At 54.1% G+C, this 12,890-nt stretch overlaps 1 protein-coding gene across 2 annotated transcripts in view; it reads left to right on the forward strand.

Moving 5' to 3' along the window:
• The first annotated feature begins 5,981 nt into the window (after positions 1 to 5,981).
• Col5a1 (collagen type V alpha 1 chain) overlaps positions 5,982 to 12,890 on the forward strand; it is a 152,245-nt gene continuing 145,336 nt past the window's right edge. For both annotated transcript variants that reach the window (XM_038335777.2, XM_038335778.2), the window contains exon 1: positions 5,982 to 6,466. In XM_038335777.2, the coding sequence (XP_038191705.1) occupies positions 6,358 to 6,466 (109 nt within the window). In that variant the 5' untranslated portion in view covers positions 5,982 to 6,357. The remainder of the gene's footprint in view (positions 6,467 to 12,890) is intronic.

The raw sequence follows: 12,890 nt of genomic DNA on the forward strand, positions 1-12,890 counted from the left end.
ATGAAGTGACATCAGTCAACAACCTAATATCCTCAGGCCTCAGTGTGGGTCAGATGCTGGGCAGATAGGTGGGACCAGAAATCCATGACACACACCCCTTTTGTGCCTTGCTCAGGAGAGTTCCAGGGCTTGGGGAGGCTTGCCTACAGCTGAGCTTTGAGGGATCCTTAAGATGTATGCACACAGGAGTAGTGGCTGCTGGGAAGGAAGGAAGGATACAGAACCTGACTGTTAGCAGCAACAGGCGTTATCATAGATCTGGACAGGTTCAAAGCTCCGCTGTCCAAGATCAGCTGGGTCCCTAAGGCCCCAATTTGGTCATTTTTGAAACTGGAGTAGTTGCTTTTGAATCCCTCATAGTGGATGCTCAATTTCTAGGGCTAGACGGGTGACCGGGGCGTCAGTAGTAGCTGTGTAGAGGAAGTGTGTACGGAGGTGCTAGTGGAGGGAGAGTAACGTCTCTATGGCAGAACTGGTAGAGCCCCATTCTTCTCCCATGCTGGTCATCTTGGACCCTGGTTCCTCTCTGTGGTCTGTGAAGGGCAAAGGGGGACGGGGCTCATGCAGGTGTGAAGGGCTACATTATTCTTGGCTGAAGGCATGCCATGATGGCCAGTGTCTGGGGCGACATTTGTGCATGATCTGTGGGCCCCTGCAGCCCTTGCTCCCTGGAGTTCCAGGACATTGTTGTCCATCCTTGACCCTGCCTTCTCACCCCTAGTCCAGATCTCCTCTATTTATGCTCTGCTGTTTCTCTATTGCTGTGATAAATACCATGACCAGAAGCAACTTAAGGAGGAGAGGGTTTATTTGGCTTACAAGCCCCAAGCACCGTCCATCACTGAGGGACTCAAGTGGTACCCGGAAGGTGGGGACTGAAGCAGAGACCGTGGAGGAACGCTGATAAGATTGGCTCGCGCCCAGTCTCACATTCCGCTATCCTTTCTATATCTCCCAGGACCCCCTGTCCAGGGATGGCGCCACCCACAGTGGGCTGAGCCCTCCCATGCCAATCATATCAACAACAACAACAACAACAACAAAAAATGACACACAGGTATGCCCACAGGGAAATCTGGGAAATTCCTCAGCTGAGGTCCTTTTCTCCTAGATGACTGTGGTTTGTGTCAAGGTGACAAAGACTAATCCATACACCTTCCTAGAAGTGACTGTTTTCTGAGTGCAGGTGCCACAAGGCCTCTTCCTCCTGGGACTTTATCCATCCCCAAACTCCCCACACAAGGGCTGGCTGGCTGGCTCGGCAGGAGCTGCCCACAATCCTGGCCACCATGCACATCCCGTCCTGCGGGGCAGATCTGGTGAGATCAGAGTCTTGTGTGGGAGGGTCGTCACAGACAAACAGGGATTTAGATGATTTTTGGTGACTTCACTGATCCTGTGGACAGTCCTCTGCAGTATGGTGCTATCTCTACCTCTGCAGACGGTTCTTAAAGAGACAAAACAGGAATTTCTCCCATGGACATTTTCCTTGGCCTGCAGTCTCAAACCGGCTCTGTAAAACAGACTACGGGAGACGATCCGTGCGCCAGCTGCCACCGTCTGGAAAACGCATCTCAGGACGCTGTCGTCTGATTCTCTGCAAACTTGCTTTTCATGCCAAAAGTCAGCCTACTGTCTCCTGGGCTGTTTTGCCTGGAAATCCCATCATTTTTCAAAGGCTTGTTTGGCAACGGTGGGGAAAGGCTAGCCAGACTAGGTTAAAGAAGCCAGTCTTGGTGAACAGGACATGGAAACATCTTGGTGCAGGGAGTGGCTGGACACACAGAAGGAAAAATCCAGGGCTATCCTGTCCCCTCTGTCCTAAACCTGCTGCTTAGCTTCTCATCTGAGTCTTTGGGAATCCCAGAGTCGGTTTCACACCTCAATTCACAGGGGACGAGCATCTCATGTGTCCAGGGCTTGCAGTGGTGGCGTGTGCAACTGTGGCATTGGCCTGACCTCTGAACACCAGCTGAAGGATGGATGGATAGAGCTCTTCCCTGGGCACAACACAAAGGCCACCCTGCTGGCATGAATATCTCTAGCCATAGCTCAGTGCCACAGCTAATCCATGACTTTCTGTACCTACTGTAGAGCCACAGAGGCCTGTGACCTGTTGGAGGGCCAGCGGCCCCACTTGAGGACAACTGTCCTGTATACTCTATACGTTCTGAGGAGGAGAGAAACACATCCTACTCCTCAGAGTTCCTCCTGTGCCTCTTCTTCCCCTGGAGTCTCAGGTAAAGGTCCAATGACCTTCCCCGCCCCCTCCTTCCAGGAGAGCACAGCTATAGTGCACAAGTCTAACCATGATGGACTCCTGCAAGCGGGCACAACTGACCTGATGATAATGGCAGCTGCTTTGCTTGCAGGACCGTGTTCTACAACAAGGGGTAACGGTGTGTGTGATTGGCTGGGACATGCAGGGGCCAAAATGGAGGTCAGCCCTTCCATTTTGGCATGCCAATAGCAGGTGCACAGGGCCAGGCGAGACGGAAAGATAAAGATGAAAGCACAAACTTCTCCCGTGACCACGGACCCTGGTGCAACATTGACAGCTGGTGTGGGTGCAGTCCACAGGCAGCTTGCAGCCCCTAGAGTCTAAAGTCATGCTGGCAATCAGTCCGAACAACGAGTAGATTTCCAAGGACTCTCCATTATAACAAGATGCCAATGGGCACAGGAGGATGCTGGGTATGGGACTGCCTGTGCCTGAGCAGGATGAGCAGATGCTCCTGCTGGGAGGCAGGTGTTTGGAGTCTGTCTACCAGGAAAGGATAAGAATCCTGCACCTAGTGAGCAGCTGCGGGGACTGGGCACTCATCTTGGCTCTGCCGCAATGAACTGAGTCGTAGATTTGGTGCTCTGGGCAGGACCCTTGCCCTCTCTGACTTGCAGCTTCCTCACCTGTAGATGGGAGGAGTGAGCTCACTTGTTATGTGGACCTGATGTAGTTTGGGGACTGTGTGGGGTAGTGTCAGCCGACCTTGGTGAAAGTCTCACGGGTGACTGAGGTTTTCACATCCCCATGGAACTCAACAATGGAAGGGTAGCCCATCTTCCTATCGCTCTGGGCCTACATCAAAGCACCCAACTGGGAGATTTTTTTCTGAGTTTCCTGGTGAGATAGGAACTCATTTCTCCCAAATTCAGGTTTGGACCCCATTGGAACTTTGTTTGCCAGCACGGCCCAGTCACTGTGTGGCTTACTCCTCAGAGAAGATAAAACATGTATCTTAGGGTGTCTATTGCCTTGGCAAAACAGCATGACCAAAGCAACTTGGGGAGGAGAGGATTTATTTGGCTTACAATTTATCATCAAAGGAATCAATATTGGGACTCACGCAGGGAAGGAACGTGGAGGCAGGAGCTGATGCAGAGGCCACAGAGGGGTGCTGCTTCCTGGATTGCTCCCCATGGCTTGCTCAGACTGCTTTCTTATAGAACCCAGGATGACCAGTGCAGGGATGGCACCACCCACAGTGGGCTGGCCATTCCCCAACCAATCACTAATCAAGAAAATGCCCTACAGCTGGATCTTACAGAGATATTCTCATGAGGTCCCCTCCTTTCAGATAACTCTAGCTTGTGTCAAGTTGACATAAAACTGTCCAGCACACGTCTGTGTCATGAGCCACAAACCCAGGACCTTGGAATGTACACTTAAGTTGGCTTCTCAGGGACCAGCTTCCAGACTGTCAGAAGAGAAGCTCCTGTGTGCTTGGGGAAAAGTGAGGCATTCCCCAAGGTAGAACTGGGAAGGCCACACTGCTGGGAACCGTGTTGCTGACCTGACACAGCACTACCTGTCCATAGCGAGAGGCTGATCTTCTTGTAGGTTGGAGCAGTGCCACTCCAGATCAAAGGGGTGTGGCGGGGCCTCGTGGAGTGCCAGAGAGAAAGTTTCACTCAGTGAGGTGCATGGGAAAGAGAGGGTCAGAGGTCTCAGATTAATCAACACACATGCATGCATATAGTACATGTAACACACACATGAACACATGCACTTAACTCATATACATCTTACACAATGCACATATACTTTACATCTGTGCGCACACACCTTATACATGTACATATGCATGCATACATCCCACACGACATGCACACACAGGCACACAGGATACACAACATACACATATGTACATGCCCCACATGTGTATATATACACACACGTACACATCTCACTGCCATTCATACACCTCCCACACATACACACGGATTCCCTAACCATTTATCTGAACTATGAACTATACGAGGTGACTTTTAACATTTACTGCACCTTGCCTGGGTTTGTAATCTTGCTTCTGCTCTCATGCTTGCCTTTACCTCTCCTCTCTCTGTTCTGCCTTCTTACACAGCCTCTGAGCTACACCCCAACCCTCCTCCTCTCTTCTATGCCCTGTGCAATGACCACTGTAGGGTATGTCCCACACGTAAGCAAAGTGTGGCTGGAGTTAGTACTAGTCACCTATGTTCAGATTCAAGAACCAGAGCACAGCCATCCTAGCAATTCCTTTCAGTGACTGTACCCTCTGACTGCCTCTGCCCCCTGACTGCCTGTCCCCTGACTGCCTGTACCCTCTGACTGCCTCTGCCCCCTGACTGCCTGTACCCCCTGACTACCTGTACCCTCTGACTGCCTGTCCCCTGACTGCCTGTACCCCCTGACTACCTGTACCCTCTGACTGCCTGTCCCCTGACTGCCTGTACCCCCTGACTACCTGTACCCCCTGACTACCTGTACCCCCTGACTGCCTGTACCCCCTGACTGCCTGTACCCCCTGACTGCCTGTACCCCCTGACTACCTGTACCCCCTGACTACTTGTACCCCCTGACTGCCTGTACCCCCTGACTGCCTGTACCCCCTGACTGCCTGTCCCCTGACTGCCTGTACCCTCTGACTGCTTCTGCCCCATGGCTGCCTCTACCTCCTGACAGCCTGTACTCTCCTGGTTGGAAGAATGGTGAGAAGTAAGGGCATTTAGGGACTCTCACAGCAGCCTCAAGATGTAAGAGAGGAAAGGAGTCCCAGTCAGGTCCCCATCACTCCAAAATCCTCCCTGACTGCAATGTGTTCAAAAGCCACAATGGCTTTGAGTCTGAAAGCCCTTCTTAATTCACTCTGATTCTTTCTAAACAAACCCTGAAGCTCTTGGAGAAGGGCAGGGCTGTGAGTCAGACATTAGCAGGGCCTCCTGGGCCTGGAGAAATCTGGGAGAAACTCCTGTCTCTCTTCGCTCTGAATGGGGAGCTGTCAGCTCTGGAAGGAGACTTCTCCCTTGGCCTCCTTTTCCTTACAAGTGGCTGGGCTGCCAGGGACAGTAGGCAGAGGGTGGGGTGGGATTTGAGGCTAACTTCATCTAATAACGGGGTTACCCTATGTCCACTTGAGGACCCTCTGGGCATCCTTGACAATCTAGTTGGGGGAGAGGTGGAAGGCGGGTCCCTAACGCTAGGTTGACCTGTCAGTCACAGTCTAGGGAGCCCCTTCTGGCTGAGTTGCTAGTTGAGTCTCCGCCCAGAAGAGGAGCTCTCGGAACTCCTCCTTAAAGAGAAAGTTCGGCATGGTAGAGCAATCTCTCTCTTTTGAACTTAAGCGATCAAACTTTGGCCAGGGAGTGGGGCGGGGGGCTCAACGCTGGTTCTTGGAGTCTGTCCACGTCGGGGCACCTGGGGCGGGAAGAATAGAGGACCAGGGTGGGCCATTGGGCTCCGGAGGCCGCCGCCCAGAGCGGGGAGAAAGAACGGGGGGCGCCGCCCCCGTCCCACGTCCGCTCCCGCCCCGGGCCAGCCCCTTCCTCGCCGCGACTCGCCCGCTGTCCCCACCCCCTCGCCCGCGGCGCCCAGTGGGAGGCGGGGGCCGGCTTTGCAGAGCGGGGCGCCGGGCTCTGATTTGCTGCGGGCGTTGGGGATCGACAGCCTCCGCCGAGTCTGCCAGCAGTGAGGGAGGGAGGGAAAGGGGGAAAAAGTGCTGGGCGCCGAAGGCGAGGTCCGCACTCCTCGTCCCCGCGGCTGGCGCAAGACCTCACTCCAGCTGAGCGCCCACGGGGATCGGGTCGCGGGGTGGCAGCGGCGAGGAGGCCAAGGGACTAGGAGGAGGACAGGGCGCGCGCGAGCAGCCAGCGAGGGGGTCCCGGCCGTCCCGGGCCAAAGTCGATCCCCGCGCCGTGGGCGAGCGCGCCCGCCGCCTCTTCCAGGACAGACACCGCCGCGGGGGAGAAAGGGCGGGCGCCGAGCTTCCTATGACTCCCTGAAGTTGTCGCGCTCCTCTCTGTGTCCGCCACACGGGCCGTGTCCCTGGTCCCGTGCATCGCGTGCGCCTCCCCGCTCCCCGGCCCGCTCACCCCGCTGGTATGGACGTACACACCCGCTGGAAAGCTGTGCGCCCGGGCGCCCCGCTCCAGTCCCCGCCGCTGCTCCTGCTCCTGCTGCTGCTGTGGGCGCCGCCTCCGAGCCGCGCAGGTAAGGGCGCTCAGGACTCAGGGGGACCGGGCCTCCGGGACTGTAGAACGCGCCGCTGTCATCCCAGGCGCTTTCGCCGCTGGCCTCCTTTGAGCCAGCAGAACTTTCCCCCTTGGCCTGTGGAATGCACCGGGCAAGACAACGAATACCATTCGTTGGGGGCCCGGGAGAGGGAACCCGGCCAACTCCATCCCCACGGGCGTACCGCCCCCTCCTCAAAAGGGCCAGTTGGGTGGGGCTGTCGCGCGAGCCAAGGAAGAGTTCGCCTAGTGTTTGATCCGAGCAGAGGTGGTCACACTTTTGTCCCCAAACCTCACATTCACTGTCCCACATCACAGGCGACCCGCTGCATCCATCCCACGCAGTTCTTCAGTAGAAACTTCCCCTTTGAAAGCTGGGAAGGGCCGCCCCCTAGAGTTAAAGCCATTCAATTCCTTAGGGACTCCTGGGGGTGAAAGGGATCCCAGAAGTTTGAATCCCCAGCTTTGGACTTCCCTCGGCACACACCCTCCTGCTGTCTGGGCTGACTCTACTTTCCCAGGGGACGGGGTTCCCTGTAGTCCCTGCCAAGCGTTCAGGAGGCACTGTGGAGCCCTGTTAAGGTAGTAGGCCAACTCTGGTCCTAATCAGACCGCAAACCTCCTAACCCCTTTAGAGGTAGTTTTCTTGGGCTCTCTGCCCAAAGATGGATTGAACGGAGAGCCGGGCCAGGAGAGGGCCTTGGAGTCTGGACTGGGAACTGCTCAGATGATCTGCAGATGTGAGACTCCTCCTGCCAGGATGGGCCCTTCGAAGGAGCCCTGGTCCCTTGGGAAGAATCAGGGAGGCACTGACTGTCCCTGTCTGGGTTCCAACACTTCCAAGCACACGTCTGGGCAGCGATCCTATTCTCAGCATCACTTTTGTTAGTTAGCTGTGGGATAAATCTTTCCAGACCCCTAACCACCATGGCCCAGGGCAGGAAGGCATCTAGGCATGCGCTGGTAGGGGAGGAGAAGGTGGTTAGGCGTTCAGGCTGCAGAACAGCCGGTGGCTGCAGTGGACTGGCCAGCTCGTGTCCAGGACAAGGCTCTTCTTAGCTGGCCGTAAGTGCCAGGACTAGTGGGAGAATCATTTTCCATGCTCCATGGCCAATTATAATATTTGTCTCCTGCTTCCTGGCATCATTAGTGCCCAGTAGGTATGTGATATAAACAAAAGTGGCCTGGAAGGGGCTCCAGGGCCTTGGGGGATGGAGGGAGAGCATGGCTGAAGCCCACTTTACTGTGACTTAGACCAACTGACCTGGATTTTTGCAGGGTTCAGTAATAAGTAGGGGATGATGGAGACCTTCACAAAAGTGAAGGAGAGACAGGATGAGGTCAGTCTCCCACCTCCCCCACTCCCACACTGTTCCCCTGGCACTCACCCCTGCCTGGCTCCTCTTTTGGGGTTTCCCTAGAACCTCAGGAGGGAATCCTTCAGTGGAATCCTCACCCCAGAAGCTGGGATTACTATGGGCATAGGTGGGGCATTCCTGGCATCAACCATTTACTCCAGCCCTGCTCTGCCCTGTGGCCATCCACTTCTCTGCTTCTCTCCATCCTTGTGCTAGGTCATCCCCACCCCTACTTCCCTTTGCTGTTGAGGGTGTGGCCACTCGGAAGGGGCTGCCTGGGTCCTAGCTGTGGTGTTAGACTTTTTGCTTTGAAAAAAAAAAAAAAAAAAAAAAAAAAAAAAGGCTTATTGAACTATGCAAAGAAACTGGTTTCTGGGTGGGCTCTCGGAGGCTTTCTCCTGCTCCTGTGGTGGGACCCACTTTGAAGCGATTCTCAGTCCTTGGCCGGAGGGACAGCAGCCCACTTTCGAGGCAGGCGAGTCAGGAGAAAGTCCAGGCAGACCCTGCTCTGCTCTTCTCTTCCTCTCGGGATCTGCCAGATGTTTTCTGAGTTTTCTGTGAGCATAGTTCCTCAGCCTCATTCTTGGCCAAGTGTGTGAAGGAGTGGGAAATCAGATTGCAGGGGGAGCTGCTAAAAGTCTTAGCTGGGGGGGTAATGGGAAATGAAACGTGACCCCAATATTTGGAAATTGAGGTCATCTCCTCCATGTGCTATTGGTGGGCTCGAGTCACATGACTTCTTTTTGCAATAATTTGCAGGGCAAGGCAGCCAAGTTTTGTGAGACTTGACAGATACTGAATGGTTAAATTTCCTGTGACTCAATGAGTTGGCTATAGGGACATCCTTGGGTCCTCCCTCCCTCCTCTGTCCTCCTTCCAGCCCTCCTTTACTTTCCTCGCTATGTCCAGTTGGTGGAAGAACTCAGCTCCCTGTGGAAGCCCTCTGTGTCTGTCAGACTGTATTACTCCGGCTGCAGGATTGGAGCTATGTTCTTGCCCAGCTTTGGGGCTAGCTCACAGCCTTTTCCCTGATGATGTTGTCCTGGAGGCTGGCCCTGCGGCGGTGGCCAGAGACTGCCTCTCCACCCCACCCTGTAGATATTTCTGGATGCTCCTCATAGCCACACCCTTAGCGGAGGCCAGCTGATGCCCGATGCCTGCCCCTGCCTCTGGCTGGAGGCCTCTTTCTCCAGTCTGTATCTCCTTGCTTCATCAGCCTGTTCCCTCTTGTGGGAGATTGTTGAGCAGATTGTAAGGCTCTAACCTGGTCCCCTTGTGGCACATCAGGGATGGCAAGCGGTGGCTAGTGTGCCAAGCGTTATCTCCCCCGCCCCAGGACACTGTTTGCTGTAGTGTGGGGTTGTCCAACCTGCCCATCGATGACTCTGGGCACAGTTAATGCTGGTGGCTAGTTCGTTGGTACCTGTCTGGACAGAAGCTCAGCAGTGAATGAGCAGAGCCCTGAGTGAAGGGCTACCCCTCTGCCTGGCATTCTGGTCTTTGATTTCACACCCATTTCTTAGCTTTCCCCTGGGAGAGCCAGTACTCTAGGCTATAGTCCCAGCTTGGGGCGCAGTCCAGGCAGGACCCCAGGGGACAGATGGGGTGTTCTGTTTGGCCAGTACAAAGTTTATGCTCTTTCCTTCTGCTTCTTCTACCTGCATTCTCCTTCTTTCCTCCCTTATCCCCTTCCCTTCTTCCTCCTCCATCCTCCTTCCCCAGCCCCTCCCTTTCCACTTCCCTTTGGAGGTCTGTGACCTTCTGAAGGAACTCAGTGGGTGTCAGTCTCCGCATCTCCTTTTGGACCACCCAGCTACTTCACCGTCAGCAGAACCTTCAAGTACCACAGGCTTTCAGCTTGCATTGGCCTGGAGGTGCTGGGGGTGGTGGTGAAGGGGTTTCTCATTCCCTCCTGGCACCACACATTTTTCTTCTTGTTCTTAGGCCGCCTTGGACATGCTGGATCCTGTGGAACCAACTTGGAGGATGTCTCCATGGGGGTCCCTGGTGGCCTGACCCTGACCCCCTTTGCTTTTTATTACCCTTCTCCCACTGTGTCCTCACCCTCTGGCTTTAATCTTCCTCTTGTCCCTCCTTCCTAGCTGGATATTCCAAGCTTATCCTAGGATGGTCACTCTGGGCCGTCTGCCGTGGCTGGAAAGCCCCTCATTAGTGGGTTGGCAGGCCCCCAGTTCCTGCCTGCCTCGGTGACCCTACACCAGGAGAACAGGAATGCCACTGAAAGAGAAGTAGAGGTCTCCAGAGCTTTGCTAGCTGTCCCCGCTCAGGATGGGAGGCAGGACCTGGCACTGTGCTAGCAGGATATGATACAGACCAGATAGGCTTTTGACTTGGCCTGTGGGAACTCTGGCGATGATTTGTGGGGGACATTCCTTGGTGGTGAGGTTGCTGTGGCTCCGGGGGCTGTGCACAGCTGAGGAGCTGGCACGTACTGTCTCTGCCTCTGAGGTGGAGGGGTTAGCTAGGCCAGGATGAGTGGCTGTGCCTCAGTTTTCATTCCTGGAAATTGGAACGATGAGCGTGTGCCACTTTGAGGGGGCCCGAGACTGACTGGGTGGCTCTGCAAATGCCTCATAGGCAGTGACTTAGGCCCGGGGATGCAGGACTGTCTCACAAGGTCTGTAGTAACTTGCAAAAGGGAAGGGTTCCCTAAATCCTCTTGGGACATCCAGAAACTTGGGGAGGGGTACATATATGAAAGGAGGTGTCACGCAGCTCCTGTCTTCTGGCCTGGCTCTCATCTGCATATGGCACACTGCCCAGACCCCTCATGGTGCTAGTGTAGTCACCTGAGGAATGTGTGTGTGAAGGCACCGGACAGGTCAGTTCCAGGGTTGCTTTCATGGATGCTCTGTGCACATCAAGACTGTGTGTGTGTAATGTGCTTGCCCATGTGGTGCCCATGTCCCTGTATGTGCTTTATGCCTGCATGTATGGACAACTGTGTGTGTAACTGCACATATGTGTGTGAGTAAGAAAGCACACTTATGTGCACATGCATTTCTACAGCTGTCCTGAGATGTTTCTGTGCTCTGTGTACAATGGGAAGCGAAGAGATGCTCAAGGCCCTGGAGCCCTAGAGCTCCTGATGACCACAGGCCCTGGGTCCTGCCACAGGGTGGACTGGTCCACATGTCCCCCCAGTTTGATGAAGAGAGCAGTGTGTGTGACACCTGGGTTCCCCATCTTGTTGTATTCTCCCACGTAATCAGCTCTTCTGCTGTTAGCACTTTGCCAGATGCTTGTGGCAATTCTGGCGCAGCTCTTGGATATGCTGGGATTCAATGGGTGGAGCCTGCCTGGACCCTAACCAGGCCATCTTGCCTGCAGACCAGGTGGTAAGTGGAAGAACAAGCCACTTGGGTGAGGCAGTCTGCCTGCCCTTCCCGACTCCGATTCTTCCCAGCTGGCCTGGGCCTCAGTTTCCCCACTTGTGAGCGGATGAATGATTGTAACGACAGCAGATTCTTGTGAGAGCAATACACAGCCTGGTGAAGCACAGACAAGCTACATGATTTCTATTGTGATCTTTGGGGTTCTTGATGCAGCTAGAAGCTGTTATCATGTGCTGTTGGAGTTACCTGCCCTTAGTCTCTCTAGCGGGCCACACTGGGCCTTCAGGATAGGGGAAGCATGGGAAGACGTGCTCATTTGTGACTGTCACCTCTCCCGAGACCCCAAGCTCAGCCACTGGAGGTCTGTTTGTGTGCAGTGTGGACCAGGTACCTCCATGCCCCTCCCACTGTGGCTACTTCTCTGTGAGGATGATCTGGGGTCAGGAAGTAGGAATGGACCCGCCCATTCGTGGCTCCTGGCCACCTCTTCCAGCTCTAGGAGGAAGGGATGAAATGGAAGGACAGGAGATGAGAAACACACTTGCGTGCAAACTGCAGGCCCCAGGGTCTCTTTCTGTCCCCCATGTCACGTAGTCTCAGCCGTCAACCCTCAGCTCCTTATGAACACAGTCATTTTTTTCTGGAATATTCCCAGCTTCAGTAATGACCCTACATCAGTGGTAAATGTTACTATTATTTGGTGACTCAGACCTAAGACACGAACCACAGACTGACCCACTTTCCTCAAAGTGTAACAACTTGGAGTCCCAGGGGCAGACTCTGAGATGCTTCTGGTCATGACATGGGCATACCTTTGCTTCCTAATTATAGAGTTCTTTCTTAACATTTTTTTGGTATTTCATGTGAGTGTGTGTGCGTGCGTGTGAGTGTGTGTGAGTGTGTGAGTGTGTGTGTGAGTGTGTGTGTGTGTGTGTGTGTGTGAGAGAGAGAGAGAGAGAGAGAGAGAGAGAGAGAGAGAGAGAGAGAGAGAGAGAGAGAGAGAGAGAGAGTGTATTCATAGGACAGCTTGCAGGGGTTGGTTCTCTTCCATCATCAGGGTTCCAGGAACTGAGTTTAGGCTGTCAGGCTTGGCAGCAAGTATCCATAATCCGTAGAGCAATCTTTGGGGCTCTAATGCTGGGTTCTTATGGGCAAATTCAGTTTTCCATCCTTTTCTTTCTTACCAATGTCTTGACAATGGGGAGTTTAATATCATCCTTTATAAAGGAGAAATAAATGGCACAAAATGACATCAATACATATGTGTGGCTGGGGGTGGCTGGAGACAGCTTGGACAAACTGACTTCCCATTGAGACTGACGAGCATCTTAGCCTGAGTGTGATGTGGTGAGAGGACTGGTGGGCCACCCTCCTGCATTGTGCAGAGGGGAAGCCCAGGGCTATGGTGAGGAAACTGGCTTTGGCGGCATTTAGATCTCATAGCCTTTGTAGGTGCCAGGGCATTGGTGAGCAACCGGTAAGCCATCTCTGGCTGACAGGAGCTTCTCGAGTGGGATGTGTCCAGGGGATAGACACCTCCTTAGGGGACTTTGTCAAATGAAGTGCAGTTAATGTGGGAAGCAGAAAAAAATACTCAACGGTCATTGGAAACCGTGCCAGTTATTGGAGGTGCCTGTCCAGATGAGCTAGTTCCTGCCAAGCCCACCGAGGCTTTGGAGAACCAAAAGAA

The sequence above is a fragment of the Arvicola amphibius genome, chromosome 7 (genome assembly GCF_903992535.2).
Source record: "Arvicola amphibius chromosome 7, mArvAmp1.2, whole genome shotgun sequence".
Lineage (NCBI taxonomy): Eukaryota > Metazoa > Chordata > Mammalia > Rodentia > Cricetidae > Arvicola > Arvicola amphibius.